Source organism: Epargyreus clarus, unplaced genomic scaffold (assembly GCF_041222505.1).
Source record: "Epargyreus clarus isolate Ecla_fem2 unplaced genomic scaffold, WU_Ecla_fem_2.2 ptg000017l, whole genome shotgun sequence".
Classification (NCBI taxonomy): Eukaryota; Metazoa; Arthropoda; class Insecta; order Lepidoptera; family Hesperiidae; genus Epargyreus; species Epargyreus clarus.
This window is the reverse complement of record NW_027332225.1, coordinates 4,770,817-4,793,294: the sequence shown is the minus strand read 5'-3', so window position 1 is coordinate 4,793,294 and position 22,478 is coordinate 4,770,817. Positions and strand designations below refer to the sequence as shown.

The window sequence follows — 22,478 nt, the reverse complement described above, 5'->3', positions numbered from 1 at the left end:
CATACAAATTTTTTAAATTATTAACATTATAATGTGTATATCTGGATGCCCTGGAATCGAACACTCAACTAAGGAAAATATGCACTGATTGACCAGCATTCAGTGTGTATCCTAGTTAAATTATCTACTTAAGCATTGAGAGAAGGAATAATTATTTAAAAAGAAACAAAAATAGCGGAAAAATATGTTTACCGCAACATAAGACCAAAATGTTCTTACATGACACGCGATATGAAATACCCGAGCGCGTGTTACGTAAGATACCCTGTTAGACACACAATTAGAACATGACAAATGATTCTGTCAAATCTCAGTTTCAGACTAAACAAGGCACACGCGTAAACCATTATCATACAATTATCCATTTGAAACTTCTAAGATCTGGTTCAGTGGGTCAGGGAAATAGTTTTAGAATTGTATAACTGTATTTTAGGGTTAAATTTACGTAATATAAAATGTAAATCGAATCCTATTCGGGCTTTACAGTTACACATAATGTACAATTATACAACAAGAATAGATACTACAATATAGATACAAAACAAGAATAGGTATCTTATTGAGAATAAAATATTGACAATAACACCAATATGTTAACGCCTTTTAGTTTTGTAATAGCAACTGTATTTTGCACAGTTGTGTAATATTTATTTGAAGTCTTAGATATGAGTGCTTGCTATCGTAATCAACGTTGTTATAAACACATTTTCTTATTAGAAATGTGTATCGTATTCCTCGGATAAAAAGATTATACAGTTTTAGCGAAGGATAGACGATAAGAAGACGGCTGAATGTGAGCCATATAGTCTACCTACCGTCTGTACATTTGCTATTAAAATTATACAATTTTTTTTATATAGATTCTAATATTATTACGGCTCAAAAATAAATTCACTTTTATAATAAGTAATCGTTACTTTTTTCTTTATTTGCAATGCAATACTTAGGCATACTTAGGTATAGACCTAAGTACGCAAAGTGCAATAATGAGCTGTAAGATACTTAATGAAGGCAAAGGAATATAATCAAATTACTATTATCTAAATTAGCAAAAACAAAATAAAATTTGAGCATTTAAAACTATAATTATTATTATAATCAACTTCCGTGTTACTGTCTCTCTCAAGGTCCTATTTTATAGGAATTCATATATAATCAGTGTTACCAGTTGTTATATACCTACTTACATAACAATAGCAACAAACGTTTTTATAACCGCGGACAGCTCGTCGGTAAAGACACGGATATAGTTTGAGGTTAGTTTAGTATTTTCTTTTTTTTTTTATTCAAAAATTAGGCTTGTTAGTAAACAATCTATTAATTAAAAAAATGATTTCTCCTTTTATATAATCATATGATAAATAATATATATGATTCATGTAATAACTGGATATAAAGTAAAATTAAAGGAAATATATTATGTTTTCTCCATAGATTAGTAGTTTTCTCAAAGATAAAGAAGAAAGTAAGTAGGACCCAGGCACAAACTTTCTGAAATCGATAAAAACAATTTGGATCCTAAGTAGATTTACTAATAGTTTTCTTGATTATTGACCTACGTATTCCCAAAGTAATCTACAAAGTATTCCCTAAAGTAATAATACTTGTTGAAATTTATACCTCTCTTGTTCGATAATCTTATGAAGACAAAGTCCGACTGTAATTGGGCGGATGATTATTTTATGAACGTAGACAGGTAAACAATGGAAAATGTGCACAAACTTTGACCTTATTTTTCGCAATGTAAAGTCAAGGTTTGACCCAATTGTTACCTATTTCAATTTCAAATGGCATTTATTCGAGTTGATTTCTGTAAAAGCTTCATAACAATTGTTTTGTAAGAATCGGTAAAATTTAATTTGGACAAATGTTAAATTGAAAACACATCTAGTAGATGTTCTATTGATTCTATTCGATAGTTTATTCGATAGTGCGAGAAATAATCCTGTGGTTTAATTTTATTTTTCCATAGAAAAGGTGGCTTTGTAACGGTTACATTTTAATATATTTTTAAGTTAAAATTAAATTTCAGGAAATGTCGAAGTTAATTGGGACACTGTACAAAAAGGACGCGAGCCCACCTGTGAGAACCGTGCTATTGGTAGCAGATCTTCTGGGTCTTAAGCTGCGTGGTCAAGAACTGAATCCTATAGCACGTGAACAGGATGCACCAGAAATAGTAAAGGTACACTTTTCAAAGAATGTATTTATGTCAGGCAATAAATATAAATATGTAAAGATACATATATGATCAGATGCTGTTCAGTTGGACTTAAGTGTCTTCTAAATTCTTATTTCCATACTTAGTGAGCCCTTATAATAGAATATACTTTATAAACATGCTTATTTGGCGAATCTTGAGCCTTTACTCAATTTTCTCAACATTAAATCTATACTACGAGTATAAGTACCTATAGAATGAACCCTTTATTCATGTGGCTCGTTAGAGCACGAAACTCACTTCCGCCGACTTTCTTAATATGCCTCATATCCGTAACTTTACAAAAGCCTTATTCAAAAAATTGTAAGAAGACACGTTTGTTCTAATTTCGCATGAATACTACGCGCTACGGCATATTAACTTGCTCTAAATATTCAGTGTTGGTAACAGTGAATTAACATATTATATTACGGTATTAGTTGCGTAATTTTAACGTATAAGTGTAATATTAAAAAAAAGACAATGATAAATTGAACTCCATTCACTTAATAAAACTAATAATATTACCTCAATGATAATGTTTAGATTCACGTAAAAATGTCAAAATTAAATGTGTATAATATTAATTTCTTTAATTATGATTATGGTAATTAGTATAATATAATAAAATTAGGTACATTAATTATAATGTTTAGTTTTACATAAAAATGTCAAAATGAAATGTGAATAACATTAATATTCTTAATAATTATTGTGAATCGATATTTAGGTTCCCGTATTACGTAGATACTTTAATTTTTTCACGCTTTATATTAGCTTCACTTGGATGTTTGTCAGTGAGTAACTCAGTTTTTCAGTAGAAAGATATCAACATACATTCTTATCTTACCCTGCATGTATGAAAGAATAAAATAGAATACTTTTCTACTTTTTAGTTGATTTTACCATAAAAGCGTGTTTTTTAGTTTTTTTGAACTATATTTATATTTTTGAGATCTGGTTCGGTAACTAATATAATTTACATATTTTCCAGAAAAATCCAATGAGGACAATACCTCTCTACGAAGAAGAAGATTTCTGCTTAGCTGATAGGTAGGTAGGTAGGTACTAGTGGAAAAATATAAAATTTTGCTAGTAGCTTCTTAGCATTTTTTAATTTGGTAGGTACCCTGTAGTTACATTTTTTTATAACTTAGAAGTAGTAAACGAGTCCACCTAGGGGTACCTATGTAAGTGGTTATAGTTATCGCCAAACTGCTAGTCCGCTCCGAAGTTGTTGCGAGCAGGTGTAGTCATACAATTTGCTATGGCAACGCGATTAATTTTTATATTCATAGCGGACTAGCACTTTTACGCCATAAAATAATAGTTTTTATTTTGTTTTAACGCGGACTATACTCCTACTTGCCCCCCAAGAACATCTGTAACTATGTTGTAATGGCAAGTAGTATAGTCTTGGGCAGTAACTATGTTACAGATGTTCTTATACGGTATACAGATGGGTTATACCAGGGGTTCCCAATCTTTTGTAATCCGCGGCGCATGTACAAGTTTAATATTTTTTCACGGCGCCCTGTCCTAGCTAACTATTTAAAGAAGACAGTCGAAAGAAATATCTTATTCAGTCAAATCAATGTGAAGGGTGAGCTTGGTGATCTCCGCGCAGTTTTACAGCGGGGAATATGACTTGACACTGCTACTCTAATTTCTTGCTTCACATTGATCCTTAGCGATATTTGTTATTTATCACAGCTACAGCTGAAAACCCAGCTTTATGATGTTGCAAACGGAATGAAAATATTTAATGCTTTGGATGTTAAATTTGGATATTCATTTTGAATCGATGACCAAAACGCCATGTTTGTGGTGTCCAATGATTAGATGATCGACTCACGGCGCCCCTCTTTACTTTCTACGGCGCACCAGGGCGCCGCGGCGCACACTTTGGGAACTCCTGGGTTATACGGTATGCCGTATAACATAAAATTGGATTCCCACACGTGGTCGGCGACAGATCCGATGCTACCCATGAGGACTAAGTTGGAACGCGTCGGAAAAGTGAGTCTCCTTTACCACACCGAAATAGGTGTGGCTGTGGTGATGCAATAAGGTTTTTGCATATTTTTTGGTGAATTGGCGTTTGAAACTTTTTGGTTATTTTCCAGTCACGCGATAGTTCTCTACCTCATTGACAAATATGGCAAACCGGAACATGCCTACTTATATCCATCTGATAAGAGAAAAAGAGCTACAATCAACCAGAGGCTATTCTTCGACTGTGGTATCTTATTTCCTAGACTCAGGACCATAATGGTAAGTAGATTAAAAACCCCTATAATTTTATTTTTAATCTTCTTGCGGATGTAATTAAGCAAAATGTGAATAGCCAACTGTTTGACGAAAAGAGACAAGCTTAACTTTTTTAACTTGATAATTTCGAATACCTTAGACAGTTTCAAGATAGATTAAACACTAACTTTAAATCTGAAATTTCCGTCAGACCCAACCAAAATACTTGAAAAAGTCATTTTGTTTATTTTTTACTTAAATAGTACGTCGGTATCGTTAAAATAAATAGATATGAATTTAAACTAGTAATATTGTATTCATGTATTAATTTGTGTAGATCTAATTCGAAATCTCGAAGACTGGAATATTGTAAATAAATAAAAAGTTGATAAAACGGCAACAGTACTCTACACCTACTTTTCCATTTCTATATCTGCAATAATCTTTCATTCATTTCTACTCCAAGGCCCACACATATACTGGAAGACTTACAGAGCTATCGAAGTCAATGATAAGAAACATAGATGATGCATACGGTATGCTCGAGATGTACCTCGAAGCTACTAAATATTTGGCAGACGATGTTATTACGTTAGCCGATATCAGCGTATTTACTACGATATCGACATTAAATGGATTGCGGCCTATAGATGAGAAGAGGTAAGATCAATTAAGTTGTCATGGCAGAGTCTCGGTATTAAAAGGTGATAGTAAGTTCATTATACTGTTTGAAAATGGGCATATACACGGTACGACGTCGCCATCGTGGTATGTTGACTTTTTTATAACCTAGATATATCAAACAAATATGCAGTCCAACTGATGTAAGTGGTTATTGCCGGCATCTGTAATCAATCTCAGTTTAGATAAGGGTCCTACTTGAAGTTCACAGATTCAACCCATCAGGACTAAGCTGGAATACCTCAGATTAGTTAAGTCTCCTCCTAACTACTGCTCTTACTAGACAGAAAAGTGTCGGTAGTGCGCCCGAAGTCGAACCACAAAGGGTTCCACCACATTCTAACGTCACGTAGCGTTGCTATGTCGCATAATGGAAATACGACATGTACTTAAAAACACATCAAAATTAATTTTATTTTTAGAAAAAAATAATTGATTTCATTTTCAGATACCCAAAACTAAAAAAATGGTTTTTGAATATGTCTGAACAAGAATTCTGTAAGAGAATCAATCAATCTGGTGCTGAAGATCATGTTGCTGGGCTTAAAGCTTTCATGAACGCTAACTATGAAAACCAGCAATCTAAACTTTAAGAATAATCATTTATAATCACACGACGTTGAATGTAACGTTATTTTTAATCTTAAGTTTTAAGATTGTAAATATGGTTATGTTTAATCTTAAGTTTTAAGATTTAAGAAATGATACAGCTAGATACCTCCTTTCTTAAATCTAGAAAAGGGTGGTCAATATAATTATTTCGTCACGGGTTACCCTCTTATTTCAAGAAAATTTTGTATTAATTTATATAAAATTCAATTAGTTTCTAGAGAAATGGTATTGAGGTACTGTAGGTTTTATTGAAATGGTTTCATTAATATAATTTCCCTTTCATCGTAAATTAAATTAAATAATGTTACTTTCCAATTTATCAATTTGGTAGTTTTGTGTGATTATATTGGGTTTCAGTCTTAAAACTGGTGATATGGAATTATTCGGGTTGTACGCAAAAATAAATATGTATAAAATAATAAATTAACCACAAGTATTTAAGCTTTACGTATATTCATTTTTAATTAAAGTTCATCATTTTTTCTATACATGAATTATATTTCAAGTTATATATACAGTTACATAGAATTAAAGAGGATTGATGGATAAGACAAACTACACAAAATCAGTTACGAATCACAGGTTTTCTTTTATTTCAATAACTAAAGAGAAATGCAAAGAATTTTCCAACTTTACACTCCAGTAACGTCTAGGCTACCATATGGATAACTTTATTTGAGAAATTAATGATTACAAAAAACGTTACACATTAAACATTTCCTATAAGTCTTATAAAGTCTCTCGACACGCCCGATACACTCAGTTTAGAACATGAATAGCACTTAATATTAAAGTACATTACACATACAATACTCGTATCCACTTATGTCCGTCCGACCGTTAGCACACCGTACGAATGCGCGTAAACAAACTTTATTGGAATCACTTTATACTATGATACATACTCGTCGAATCACTCATTAGATTTAAGAAAGTAAAGTGTCATTGAGTTCGGGCGGTGGACGGCGCGGCGCTTAGCCGTCCTCCTTCGGGGGTGTGAACCAGCCTGCAAATTAAAACCATAATGTGAGATATTTTTTAAATACCTAGCTCTTATTATTAAGGTAGAAAAAAATATAAGTTGATGGACCTTGAAATCGGATCGTTTTGCACACACGAAGAGGTTGTACTCTACTCTCGGCCGAGAGTAAGAAGTAAATTTTAAATTACAATTTTCTATTTTCATGGCTTTTGCTATTTTAATTTCATAATAAATCCACATTCCTAGCATGTTTTAAATTTAATTTTATAATATAGGTGTAGCAGACAAGCATGCAGTCCACCTGATGGTAAGTGGCTACTGCCGTCCATGGACATCCGTAACCAACCCCAAATAGGATTAGATATTCCTACCTGTGGTCGCCCACAGATGCGCCACTACCACTGAGGACTAAGCTGGAACGCTTCGGAAAAGTATGTCTCCCTTACCACGCCCTTCAAACCAGAATACAGTAGCGCTTAACGCTACTGTTACTAGGCAGAAATAGATGTGTCAGTGGTGCCGCCGGAATCGACCACCTTAAAAAAATCTTAAATGTTATATATATTTTGGAATTAAAGTTCGCCCACCATTCCCAAGTTCACACTAGAACACGCGCCAAATTACAATTTGGGCTTCTGCTTCGCTAACTGGCTTCATCCTTCAGGTATATTCAAACAACGACACAATCTTTTACGCTTGCGACCTGACGAAATTTTAACCACAATCATTTAGTTATCGATAAAATTTCGTACACAAATTGTTATTATCTAACATAAACAAATTGAGTGACAATGCGCAACAACTGTTCTAACTTGTGTAGAACAATGGGGCCGCAATCTTTTTTTTATATCTCCCTGGCTCAATTTTTTCTGCTTCGAAAATAAAAGAAGTCTCGCAAAGTTAATATCGCCGCCGTCGACATTTGGTCTATTTAGTAAAACACAAGTCAACTATCGTCCCATAAACCAGTTCAATTACCCCAATTTTGTATGTCCTTCAATTCTACTGTCCTTTACCACCGACTATGAGAATGTCTGGTCTAGAAACCTGAATTTTAACATCAAGTTCTTCAAATACCATAGATAGTATTAATCAAGGTTATAATAAAATTAGAAGAATTAATGGCAAGAAAGTTAGACAGGCTCAATAGGGGATAAATCATAAATTAAACCGCTTATAGACACATTGCCTCTCTTGAGGTAAAATGGTCACCTCATTTGAATGGCAGCTGACATCTACTTCCACCAGACACCCAAGAACTATGTAAATCACACTACAAATATGCAGATGTAAGCCTTGCTCGTCACCATGGCCAGACCGAATACGCTCTACACACAAAACCACCCACCGTTCTTCTCGTGTATCTGCACGAGACACTTGAAACTCTGTTGCGCGCGCGCGAGGCTGTACTGCGACTGCGAGACCACCTTGGTCGCGCCGAACTGGATGCGCGCCTTGCCCTTCACCAGCGTGGCGGCGATCTGCATGATCACCGCCTCCACTGTGTACGCGGACGACCAGCCCTGCTTGGTTAGCAGCTCCATGCATATAGCGCCGCCTACTAACACGTAGCCACCTGGAAGTTTAAAGTGACATATTTCATTGTTGCAATGCTTCGTTATTTCCACACTACTACATACATATGGATGGATCATAGACATAGATATATTGGATGTACCCCAAAGTAGTTCTCAGGGGCACTAACACAACTTAACGCTTAACGCTTTCTACACTCACAGCCTCAAACTAGGATTCTCTGTATCCTGGGTGCTATAGACACACACAGAGACATATACACAAACAGGATCTGGGACCCAGAAATAGAGACTTAAATTCACCATTTAGATATCTGTCTGACCGGGGATCGAACCCGGGACCCTCTGCGCGTCAGACCGGTATGGTGTCCGCTCCGCCACGCGGGTCGTTCACCAACTTTATCTTGATCTCTCTCTATATGAAGAAAGCACGGATAATAGTGGCCAAACTGTTTACAAATTTTCAACTGTTGTAAGCCCTACAAAATTTAACAACAAATGTCCAATATTATAAATAAGTAATTGTCTACAAAAAATAATCTACATGGGCTCTGCCGCCTTCCTTACTGAACCAAGATATATTTTTGGAGTCCTAACTGAAATAAACACCAGAAGCATTGCTACTAAGTATTAAATTGGAATAAATGTGTGTTTCTCACCTCAAATTTTAAACCAAAACACAGCAGCACTAACAGGGGCTATAAGACAACCATAGATGTGACAGAGATGCCACTAGCATTGAAACACAGTTTCCCATCATTTTCCAAACAGTACACTCACCAGATATAATAGGATAGACGACGCGCACGAAGGGCGGCTCGAAGGGATACGTCTCCTTGAAAAGGATGTTCAGAAGGATCGAGTCCTTGCCCTCCTTCTCCTTGAGCAGCAGCAGATCGTTGTGTAAAGGGCTGTCCGGGTCCACTGACCGAAGGCGAATGTTCCACTCGTATAGAGAATCGTTTACTAGTTCTGTGAAGAAGAATTCAAATTCCAATATGAACACGATGTTTGAAAGGATTTTTTATGTAAGAGAGATAAGAAAGACTTTTATAAGATAAGAAATGAGTATGCAGTCATATGATGGTAATTGGTCACTGCAGCCAATATATGATGCGGTAAGACCATCCAATTCCTTATGAGGCTTAGATTAATATTATCTATGTATCTAATATTACGGGTACTCACGATTATTATGTGGTTTTTCAATTTCTTTATTGCCAATATTTCGACACAGGTATTACGAGGTATAGCTGTTTCTACTACTTATTAAGAATCACGTTACTAGAATTTTCAATTTTTGATTTGTTTCGATTCTAAAATTTTTTGCTTATTTATTAAAACTGCTACAAGAAGTGGAACTTGGCCAAGCCTTTCTCATAATGACCACTTACTAAAATCTGAGTCTGTATAACAATTGTCAAATCACTTACCTATGGAGTACATATTGTTTTTAAATGAGTGTGAGCGATAGATGTCCCTCAGTTCCTTCATAAGGCGGTCGGTGGCCTGTAGGCTGCCAGACACGCTGCCTGAAAGATAATCCTTCCGTTGGTTCTGTCTCAGCCGTTCTAATGTTGCTAAGTGTTCCGTCTCCATGTCATCCTGAGAATTAAACATATTTGATTAATATACATAGGTATGAAAAAGTGTGTGTGTGTCAGCTACGACGCACGATTGGAGTTTACTCCTTACGAACCATAATTATGATATATATCGAATAGAAAAAAAAGGGTAAATGAACGCATCTGCTAAAATGATAAGAGAAACAAACATATATCTGTAATTATTCGGATTATTTATATTACTTCAATAATGCGTATTACATAAAATATGTTACAAAATAATATAAATAATAATAATAATAATAATTGTGTTCAATTTATACAAATCCAATTTTAGGATGATTGATTTCTTTCACTTTGAATTATAATATCTTGCATATTTTCAAATATTTTTTCAACTTTAATCACTTGATGATTTGTTTAATAGTACATAAAAATACACGTATCAATGCATAAAAGTACAAGAAAACTTTAAAATCAAAACATTAAAACTTGATGGTTAGGTTGCTGTTTATGTACGTTGTATATAGATGTATACAATAGATGCTACTATATGCATTTATTATACAGCATGCATACCCTGTACTCGGCAGCAGTATACATGTTGTGGCAGAACTTCGTAATACGCAGGCGCGCAACACACACGTACAAACATACGCACACATTCAACTCTCAGACTGGAGGTAGTGAACTATACAGTGAGACTACGAAGTATCGCGCAAAGAGGAGACCCCGAGAATGAGATACGCTGTGTAATGTATTCCATCTCATTCTTTTACACGTTCAATCCTACAGATATATATGTTTGTCTCTTTCTACGTTACGCCTCAACTTTTCGTGTTACACTTGATTTTACTCCTCATAAAATTTCCGTATCGGGCCTTATAACTCAAATCGTTTCTTAAGGAGTAAACTCCAATAAACTCCAAAAAGCCGAGTATATATATATATATTTTTAGGTAAGGAAGTCAAACATAGGGGTTTTATATGAACGAGAAGTAAATAAACACGCCGCCATATTGGATTAAAACCTTTACCAATCTGTACAAAGTTATGTTTAGTAAGCGCGTAAAAAAATTAAAATTTTTCTTAGTCAGGTATTAGAAAAAGAAAATCGTAACAATTCATAATTATTATTTTAATAATACAAACAGAGAAATATATTACTTTACTCATTAACAGTCGTTTACATAATGACAAATTGCACATGCGCAAGTTATAATTTTACTCTCATCGTAGTCTTAGGACTCTTAGGACAGTGTTCCGCAAACTATTTGTGTTCAAGGTACATCTAGGAAAACTAAAATTTTTAGAGGTACACCACAAATTAAAAATTAGTTTTTAAGTAATATTAATTAACATTTATTGAAACCAAAGAATTAGATGAACGAAACAAAACGCCTCGCTAGTGCGCTCGCGTGATTTGTGTAGTTATTTAACTTACCCTTACTTACTTACTAAAATAATTTTATAAGATAACCTTATTTTTCCACGGCACACCAACTAATGATCACGGTACACCAGTGCGCCGCGGTATACACTTTGCGCAACACTGTCTTAGGAGACATTTAAATATTGAAACCTTATTAGCGTATGACATTATTTTTGACATTGACATTGACACATTTTATTAAACAAAACCAATAAATACCTTGTTGCTGCGTCCAGCATCGTCCACCATCTCCAATTGCAGATCATCATCTCCTTCAGAGTCATCGTCCTCCGCTGCCATTTCTTCGTCTTCCTCTGTGCCTGACTCCGCACCGTTGGCGGTAAGGCTCGGCACTCTGGAACGAGAATCATCATCATCATTATCATCAACACGTTACTGTCCCACTGCGGGGCACGGGTTTCCTCTCAGAATGAGAAGGATTAGGCCATAGTCCACCGCGCTGGCCAAGGGCGCATGGTAGACTACACATACCTTTGAAAACTTTTTTTCTTTAAATTTTCTCAGGTGTGCAAGTTTCCTCAAGATGTTTTCCTTCACCATTTAAGCAAGTGAAAATTAATTTCTAATACATAACTTTGAAAAGTCAGAGAGGTCCGTGCCAGGGATATGAACCTCGAACCTCTTGATCAAGACGCTGAGTTTCTCAACCACTAGGCTATTACTGCTAAACGACTGAACGAGAATCTCTTTACTATAAACTTTTTTGAAGTAAAACTTCTTTAACCACGGTTCACTTGGGGAGCAAGCTGGTGAATGCGTGACGAGTGTTACGAAAAGTGTGATCGGGTGAGGCGAACGGACGTTGACAGATATAAGTTACCTATACTAATATTATAACGAGGTAAAGCTTGTTACTTTGTTTGTTTGTAAGGGCTATGTACGGAAATACTATCTTCAGAAATACTGAACCGATCATGAAAAATCTTTCACAATCATAGCTACACTAATTCAGGAGGGCTATAGGCTATTTTATTACGATTGAACAAAAAGCGTTCCAAGCCGCGGGTACTGCTAGTTTTATATAAAATAAAATTGGACGTGTATGCAGGCTACTGCTATAAGTAGTCACTACTATTTATTTACATCTGTAATAGTGTTTCTATTATATAATAATGATTTCGTACCTGAGGTTGCCCAATGCGTTGCTACCCCTGAAAACAAAGTTGAAATGCCTAATGTAAGTGTTCCTCCTTCACGTTACCTTTCACATCAGAACACAACAACCATTGACACTACACTACGCTTTTCAAATGATTACACAGGAATAGTAATATAACCATGATCGACCTAAGGCTAGGCTTAAAATTTTATTGTGGCCGATTATAGATGATTCAGTGACACAGTAACCAATTATAGTCCGCGTCAAATTGCTAGTCCACTCTGAAGTCGTTGCGAGCAGGTGTAGACATACAATTTGCTATGGCGACGCGATTCATTTCTATATTCAGAACGGACTACCAGTTTTACGCGGAGTATACCATCAGTTAGTGCTCGTTTGATAAGGAAATTGTATATTTAAAAAAAATTGGAGCTCTATTTTTATAAGTAGCTACTAAAGACTTGCCCATACAGCAAACGACATTTTGCATTAACATAATAAAAGATCTCACATATAATATACAACTCGAGACAGATTTAAACTACGATATTTATCTACGTCAAGACACGTGTGATATTTTTATATAGTACAATAAATGACTTGAACGTATTTCTTCAAGTAACATAGAAAATATATTGGCACGATTCGAAAACTAAATACATAGGTACATAAAGTGAGTGTATAATAGTAACAGACAAATATGCCAGAATATCGAGACGCTAAATAAAACTGCTATATTAAAATAGCCCGTCTGCCCCTGTCGCCCTTGTCAATCGCCGTACATAATTGTCCAGAATGAACGCCCCTTTCTAATCATTGGAACTAACTAAATATGATTTAATGTGTACTGTATAAATTATATATGTGTTTATTAAGGGTCCAAGCAGAATAGCTACTTTTAGCACCGCGATTCGCGTTGACGATTGCATCGATGGGGCATCGCGTTTTGACGACTTGCTGCGTTCGGTCACAGTATTAAAAATACACGTTTCAGCAGATCAAAAATACATGCTTCAACGAATCAAAAGTACACGTTATACCCAAAAGCAGCCGCGAAAAGCCCTCAAACGTGTACCTGGTGTAGTGTTTAAGCTGCAGGTAGTTACCGAAAATCAGCTAAATCATCGATATTAAAAAGAAGCATAAGCATGCCTGCTTGTGCGCTTATTTCCTCTGGGAATACGTCATGCAATTTCGCATACCGCTGGGAATATCTATACAAAATTGCATGAAGAAGTACACGCGGTAATTTAAAAACGGATGATATTTTCTTGGAGTAAAATGTAGCCTATGTCTATCTCCAATGTTTACGCTACCACTGTGCCAAAATTTATTGAAACCAGTTCAATAGTTCAGACGTGAAAAGGTAACAGACAGACCTTGGACTTTATATTATTAGTATGGACTAACACGATTTTCGGCTATCCCCTTGTACCGAAAATTTCAGCTGTTTCTTGTTGTGGGTACGCAAGAAATACTTGAAAACCTCTGAGATATTATTTATCATACTGGTCACGTTTGGGCAAACGCTAGAATTACATAGGAATTCGTATGTAGCGACAGCATAACAATTCAATATGATAATGAATGCACTTACAAAGTTGAAAGTACATTATTAAAATGCATAACAATTAATTGCTCTCAGATAAGATTATTAATGAAATGTTTACATACGTATGATTGCATTAGAACTGAACTATCGTATACGTCATAATAATATACATAATAAACTTTACAAACCGTTTAATCTTTATTCAAGTATATTGAAACGATTTACACATGATATGTCGCAAGGTAACACTGAAGTATTATTTAATTTGTAACATCACCGGGAAGTAGTACTACATATTCAATGTTTTTTTTTCTTAGCACAATCATGATAAAGTCATGTCATTGTCAGAATTATCCTATAAATTCTGATATGAAATGTATGGTGATAGCCCGCTTGGCTTGAATTATGCACCCTTCCCCATTATCGTAAAAAATACCTAACTATCCCTTGTTAGTTTTTACATTAATAGATAGCTATCTATCTATATCTTTATCAATAGATAAAATATGTAGATATTTTTATTAATTTGTAATTATCAAACTTGTCATGGTATTCTATATAGATAGATAGAAAATATTTACATATTTTTTCTGTTGTTTCTGTGGTGTACCTATAATATACTAACTACGCAAAAATATTAAAAGTTAAACACCACCAGGCGGAAATGTAAATTTGCATAAAGGGAATAATTTACTCTGCAAGCTCTTTAATATTTGCAGAAAATATTAAGAGCTGAAGCTATATGGGGCGGTATCTTGAAAACACTTATTATGACTAGTTTAATAAAAAACATTACTACGTCTAGATTCAGTACCTTGGCTGTGCTTCGGGGTAAACGGGAAGCCGCACCGCGTCCAGGTCCGGTGGTTCCGGTACGCCGTGTAGCTTGCATAGTTCCCTGAGCAGAATACCCACCTGAAAACAAATGTGCATACATTGTAGCATCTAAATAGATACAATTCTATATTTTTCATTTTGCCGCATTCTTAAACAAAAATATGTACCAGATATTTGTATCATTTAATAGAGTATGCTAGGACCTGCACTCACTGTCCACACGGCACGGCAGAGGATTTTGTGCGGCTAATTTGTGTCGTACATTTTAATATGAAATTGTAAAACTGTTTCCTTTTTAATTGATATTAGAGTAGGAAACAAGTATCCCTCGATTACAAATGATTACTACAACATAACAACAATCTTTACAACCCTAAATAATATTGGAATGCCATCGGCAATTGACGCATTGATTCCCCTGAACAAAGCTGGATTTATTTGTGTAAATGTGACACCTTAATCACGCCCTTCAAACCGAACGCAATTAATAGGTGTGACACCAAAATCGAAGAGCTAAGGGTTTTTCCACGTTTAGTACTGGTAAAACCCTTAGTGATTATATTTTACTTAGAATCTACAATATACCTTGCATGCTACGTCCATAGTCTACAAGATAACAAGAAACACAGCCCATATGTAACATTATAATGCTACCGTTTAAAACATAGCTACAATTTCTAGAATCAGGCTTATAAAGACAAAAGAAACAAGAAACAGATACAAACATAGTTAGAAAGATAGATAGGCAGATAAGCTTGCATCTCAGCTATCCGTCTTCATTAAAGAACCGACGTTAACGCGCGGAAGTTACTATACGATATTATATCAACCTTCGTACCCGGTTAACTGTATCGTATTATCGAGGTTCCGCTCGCGTGCACCCTTGTACGCTTATTTTTTAGAAACTAAAATTTTCGGTATAGAATATATACCTACTCCCTGTGACACATGGTAGCCTAGTACTTTGAATTCTACAATTCGATTTTATCTACTGACTAATGTCTCATTAATACCTACCACTGATTTTTCGAAGCTGTTGGCGTGTTAGAAATTAATCATAGCTTTGTTTAATAGTGAATAAAACCATTGTCAAGCCTTACTCTCCCATTGCTTGGCACGGGGCATTTCTCAGAGACGGGTTTAGGTGACAATGACAATCCACCGCATTGGCCGAACGTGCGAACGATTGGCCGAGTGCGTGGATAAAACCATTGAGGGGAAACATGCTTATGGATTCCTCACAAAATTCTTAAGGGTATGCGAAATCGAAAAATGTGCACTTCACGACTGTGGTAGACTATAGTCTAGACTAGAACTTAAACATTCAGATTCAGATACAGCTACAGATTCAGAGACCCGAGTAACTCGAGAGAGAGACTGATCGGTCGACGAGGCTACTCCCTATAAAGTCATCTATATTTGCAAATTAGAATATCAGTAGGTACAGCGGTTAAGACATGCTATGAAAACTGAGGTGCCTTAGAAAGAGAAGTTGCTTAAGTTATGTATAAATAAATCAACGAAGTTATTATTTTCTATATACATACAGACAAACATTTAAATTCATTTAGGTAATGGTTGATAATTGCAGTGCGAAATTTAGTTAGACCTCAAACTTCAAATCAACCTTCAGCAAAAATTTCAAGAACAAGGCAATGTTGGCGTGAAGAACAATTTACTGGTTATTTTCTTATGTAAATGAGACTTATTAATTATTCCACTTCCTTTGAATGTGTACTTAAATAATATAAGATCACTATCGACGAATGAGTTGTATGAGCAAAGGTCAAATGCGCAAGGAGTTTTATTAATAAGGTCAACTTTCTATAAGATTGGGAAAACCGAAATAGTTGTATTTTTACTCCTATAAACAATATCTTTAACACTAAGAATTACATTACCGCCAATGGCCATGAGTGTAAGAATAAAAACAGAACGAAAGCAATGGTCCAAAATGCACGCGAATTGCGAGAGTAACTTTTACATATTTCCATTCCTAGTTAATATTATGAAATACTCTCATTTTCTTCACCATTACGACTCTCTTAAACGCACCGTATTGTTGCAGTTGATGTGTGAACTGCATGTGGTCGGTTTAGGTCCGCATGAAGTTGCGACCTCAACTGCATAGAGTTCCGACTCGAACCGTACGAAGTCGACTGCAGTAGCGCCTTCGTCAACTGCTGCTTTTCATACGCAGCTCGAAGCGACGGACGAATAGTAGACGTACAGTTAACATACATACACATCGAAAGAAGCACATGATATGCTAAAGTGTAATGTCTATCCTAAATATCCTAAAGTATGAAGTAAAATATGTGGGTGGAAAGATCGGTACCACGAAACGAAACTTATTTTTATTTGTCTGAAGCTTGTATTTCCTTCTTTTCGCATCAACGAGTGTTGTCGTGTCATGTGGGCTTACAACAGTACCTTTACAATACTACCTTCTATGACGTAGATATCGTAGGAGGCAACTAACGCGAGTCATGCACGCTGTCTCTACCTTTCGTAGGGGAGGCCTGTGAGCCTATGATGATAATAGTAATTATGAGAAACAGAATTAATTTAATTAATAAAATAAGTTTGTCTTTATAGTCCAAGTCATTTGGTTTAATGTTGAAGAAAAACTTTTCAATATAAACAATAAATTTACTGGGTCAATTTCTAGCACCCGTGAGAAATCAAAATACTATAACGTAATTGACATCAATCAACCTGTCGACTTAGTATGAAATTAGTCAATCCAAATCTTAACCTGATTAATTTTATCCGGCACTGAACTGGGACAGTCCCACGCACTAATCCATTTAGAATTTATTGTATGCCTACTATGCCGTAATGGCTCACAATATTTAAATTGATAAAGTGATGCGTAAAGATCTGTGCAGTCCACATAATACTCGCGCATAATAGATTGATCGCCACAGCAATCTTGTATTGTGGCCATATACCATACACCAGAATCAAATAGACTCCTAAATTCAAAGTACACCTGGTTTTATATCAGTCAAATAAATCTTATAGAAACGGTTCCATATAAGAGCATTATTATCGCGTTTGCTCGAATTAACCTGTTGTCTTCTAACGGCATCTCTAATTATTACCTATTAAGAGTTTATTTCAGCATACATATTGATTCGTGGGTGAGGAATATACAGGATTTACGGAGATTAAGAGTGCCGCCAAAGTCTTTCGCCGAACGTTGAATAAAAAGTTATACGAGCTGACTGCCAACCTTCACTAGTTTAAGAGGCACCTTAAGAAGTAGCAGTCTAGTAACATCCTTCAGGGCCTGCTCATAAATATTCAAGTACAACGATTAATTATAGAAAACACGAGAAAAAGAAAAGGTCTTCATATCCGATAATAGGTAACGAAATCTCTATACGATGAAATATCTATGACGACCTCCGTGGCGGAGCGATCACCATACCGGTCTGACGCGCGGTTCCGGATACGATCCCTAGCAAGACAGAGATTTCTAAATGATACATTTACATTTCTTTTCTGGGTCCGAGTCTTTGTGTATGTCCATAGCACCCTCTACACAAGGAATCCTGGTGTGGGGCTATGAGTGTACAAAGACTATTTTTATACCAGTGAACTGACATTATAAAACCTGACACTACTACTGCTACTGACAGACTGACAGTGTTATAAAGTGAAATAGCACCCTCTACACAAGGAATCCTGGTGTGGGGCTATGAGTGTACAAAGACTATTTATATACCAGTGAACTGACATTATAAAACCTGACACTACTACTGCTACTGACAGACTGACAGTGTTATAAAGTGAACATTACCTGATTTATAACATGATTATCTCTGCCCTGTGTGTTGCTGAGAATCTGGACAGCGTTGGTCACTAGTGGGTCTTCACTGTCGGCGAACCACACTGGTGGCGTGTTGGGGTATGTCTCCTGTAACAACATATTTATGGGAAATAAATAAAAAACAATTGTTATTATAATGTATTTTACAGAAATGTTACGACCACGCGTACATATTTTCTGTAAATAGATAAAACAAAAGTCTATTATAGTTAGCGCCAAACTGCTAGTCCGCTCGGAAGTTGTTGCGAGCAGGTGTAGTCATACAATCTGCTATGACGATGCGATTAATTTCTATATTCAGAGCGGAATCGCAGTTTTATGAGAAGTATACCAGATTACAAGAAAGTAAGTTATATTTTATAAAACAATCAGAATAATTATTATTGCATTACGTAAATAGATCTGCTTCTACAGTAATGTAAGTGGTTTCTGTATAAATATGTACATCAATGATCTATTTACTTGAATGCAATGAATTGCAATGAGGAATATACTATTTGCTTAAAACTTCCTGTATTCATGGATTATAATTATCAGACTAAATTAAGTAATACAATTACTGTATACATATGTTAATTGCATCAAAACTTATATATGTGAAGGACTGATAAAAAATAAATGCAGAATTTCCCAATTACGTATTTTATCAATATTCTTGATGCAACATGTATATAGTATTATCTGTTGAGATAATTATGTAGAAACTATAAATGAAAAATTGAAATAGGTATTGCTATAGTTTGGAATTGTTATTAATTTCTCTCTCATATGCTGTATGTATTCAACTGCAAAATCAATTTCATAACATCATATTTCAAAAAAGTAATACTTATACACAAAGAATTCATGTTTACTCCTACTTATATTGTTCTTTCTACATCCATAATATACGCGAATCATTGTAGAATGCTATTTATTTATTCATGCTTTAAGTAGTATTTTTAATGGTGGACATCCATTTTGCAATTTCTACTACACAATCTTGGGCAATAACAATAATATACAGTGGAAACTATAAAACAGTATGATATCACACTGCACTATAAAATACATAAGACATACATCTTAACTTAAACAATGTCTATATGTTTACACATGTCCACCCTAAATGGTCCATCCGTTTCGGACTAATAATATGGTTTCAAATTACGCTTCTCGTCCAACCTTAAAGGTGGTAAGCTATAAATATGTATACATGACTATCCAACAAGAGAAAGAATTCAATATTGACTTTTAACTAGCCATAAGACCATGTAATCTTAAACATATTATGACCTAAGTAATCTTAGACCTTAGATCTAAGAACTATAAAACTTTATTTTAAAAATCAATTGACCAATTTTGGCTCTATTGGGTAATTTAAGAATCTTGATGAAGATGAACTAAGAATAATTGTATACAGTTTTACATATACATATTGCCGTTAATGTGATAACACAATAATCACAATATTGACACACATTAAGGAAAGTAGTAATGTCTACAATTGAGATAGATAATGCCTTTGCTTAACTTGATTACAGATAGTACTTGCAACACGTCTATTCGATAACAGTTCATAGAAGCAGGCAACATACATGGTATTTTTTTTGTAATTTATACTTTGACTTTGAATTTGGATTTCCATGTACTACTGTAATACACACATAAATTAAAAGTAGAAGTACGAACATACTCATGACTTGTGTAGATCTTAATCAATTCACAAAATTAAGCAATATCAAGCCCGGCATGGAATCAGATGGGTAACCATTTGTGGCAACATTTCAGTCATGCTAGCATGCTTTGCAAGGCACATTAAACCATCAGACCAGGTTATCATTGAATAGCTATTATAAAACTTTATCAGAGAAATTATGCAGTTTGATAGAATAATCACAACTTGGCCACTATCATGTACTACACTGTATACTTTCCATGCAGATTGCATTGGAGCAGCTTGGGGTACACTCTGACTTCTCCCAATAATGGGAAATAACCCTTCCCAGCCCTGGAACTTACCACAAAGTCTTGCAGCCATTATAAAACAAACAAATCATCAAATCTTATACATCATAATTATTTCATTTCATCATATGTATTCACCACACACCATATGTTACATTTGATGCAATACATTCAAATTAATGTAAATCCAACTCCTTGAAGTATGTTTAAAATATCCAAGCATGAAAAGTAAATGGGATCATTACAGACATAAACAAGACTTCCAATACGTCACTTAATAACACATAATTGCATCAATTATGTCTATAGTATGCATACAATTACTCTACTCTGAAAATAACATAACTGTATGTTAATAGGGAATACTTAAAAAAACAGCTACTATATAAAACATTATGAGTTAATATACTACTCTTTTAAAAACTGTTAGAAGGATTTGGTCCATGATTATTATGTTCAGCATTATTTGAAAAGGTCAATTGAGTGTTTAATTCCACTGATAAGTTAACTAGCTTCAATTGAAGTTCAACCTGCATTAATTTGTAATTGATTTCATGGCATATTTGTAACTGGGAAACAGATCTTGTCACTTCATGAAATGAACAGTATTTTAATGAAAGAAATATGAGTATAGTGTGTTTTATAGGAATGAAGCTACACTGTATGAATAAATTGTAACATTAAACAATATTATTAAAATTCACCACATAATTTTAGATATTTGAGAAATAATAATACAAATTATATCTACTTTGTAAACATAACACCAAGCTACAAATATTCAATATTCAATTTTATTGGACATAATATTATTAAATTTTCACTAAAATTCACTTGAACAAACAAAGTTTTGGAACAATCATCCATAGGATTCACAAAAACCAGGTAGAGTAGATGACTAAGTGCCATTGTACCAAAATCGCATAAACCGTTATCCTTACAACAGATGTTGCTGTAACAATACGCCTGAAACCAGTCACGAAAGACTCTCGACACGAATGATCGATACGGTGAATTGACACGGACCACAAAACCTCAACTTACATGACGATTAAATACGAATTCTGCGCATACATGGCGCCTGCATGTAAACTTCGTGCAAACAAATACGATATATTATGTTCGATTGTATCCACATAACACGCGGGCACTACGATTTCAGACGGAATCACCACTTCCGTAAACCTATTGTTGACAGACCAGCCTGCCCTCATAAACAACGACCCTTTGTCCCATCGAAATATAATCAATAAGTGCATCCAAAACCACTGCGCATTAATCATCGGTTGAATCATTGTAAGTAGAAAATTGCACAGAGTACTCACGGTAATATTAGCATGTATTTCATATTTCTTTCCATTTTTGCCAACGAATCTGCAGGTCAGTTCGTCGACACTAGCTGACATTATCTGAAACCGCTCATGGTTTTTTGTAAACACTTGTTCTAGAGTCTTTATTTCTAACTTTAAAGTATTTAAGCAAGCCATTAGTGTTTCAAACACTAATTTTAGACTAAATAACTTTTAACCACTGTAGAATACATAGGAATAATTTTACGTTCACTCCCGACCAAGCAAAATGGCGGAACGCAATGGCGGACACTTTTACAGTAAAGACTTTTATCGACGAAAGAGGGCGCTCTAGAAAACACTTTTTTATTATCTGTTTAATTGATCTTGAGGCCCACGCACACATCACAGGTATTTAATACAAACATATTAGTCTTTTTATTTGTATACTCACTACATAAAACGAATGACTTCAAACAAATTCACAAAGTAAATGATGAGCTGAATAGAGAACTACGCCTTTTCACAAATGTTTAATTCATTGCATTTCATATTCTTCGAATACATTTGATTATTGTTTTATATTATTAAACATTTATTTGTTTGATTGTCATAAGATTTCAGAAGCTTTTTTTCAT

The 22,478-nt window shown here is 34.8% G+C and overlaps 2 protein-coding genes across 3 annotated transcripts; one reads left to right on the top strand and one right to left on the bottom strand.

Moving 5' to 3' along the window:
• Positions 1 to 1,203: 1,203 nt before the first annotated feature.
• GSTe6 (glutathione S-transferase epsilon 6) lies at positions 1,204 to 6,184 on the top strand. The gene is made up of 6 exons (XM_073081734.1): positions 1,204 to 1,256; positions 2,033 to 2,185; positions 3,195 to 3,253; positions 4,327 to 4,474; positions 4,917 to 5,110; positions 5,580 to 6,184. Exons 2-6 carry the CDS (start codon positions 2,036 to 2,038, stop codon positions 5,722 to 5,724), a joined length of 696 nt encoding a protein of 231 aa, XP_072937835.1. The 5' UTR covers positions 1,204 to 1,256; positions 2,033 to 2,035; the 3' UTR covers positions 5,725 to 6,184.
• Positions 6,185 to 6,308: 124 nt separating this feature from the next.
• LOC140748864 (ubiquitin-conjugating enzyme E2 Q2) lies at positions 6,309 to 22,163 on the bottom strand. 2 transcript variants are annotated; one of them, XM_073081732.1, is made up of 9 exons: positions 21,877 to 22,163; positions 18,575 to 18,691; positions 14,744 to 14,844; positions 12,403 to 12,429; positions 11,477 to 11,612; positions 9,694 to 9,865; positions 9,041 to 9,232; positions 8,074 to 8,301; positions 6,309 to 6,749 (listed from the first exon to the last, which is right to left on the bottom strand). In XM_073081732.1, the coding sequence occupies exons 1-9, from the start codon at positions 22,036 to 22,038 to the stop codon at positions 6,718 to 6,720; spliced, it is 1,167 nt and encodes a 388-aa protein (XP_072937833.1). In that variant the 5' UTR covers positions 22,039 to 22,163; the 3' UTR covers positions 6,309 to 6,717. The 2 variants fall into 2 exon arrangements, with proteins under 2 accessions (XP_072937833.1, XP_072937834.1); XM_073081733.1 differs by lacking the exon at positions 12,403 to 12,429.
• Positions 22,164 to 22,478: the final 315 nt, after the last annotated feature.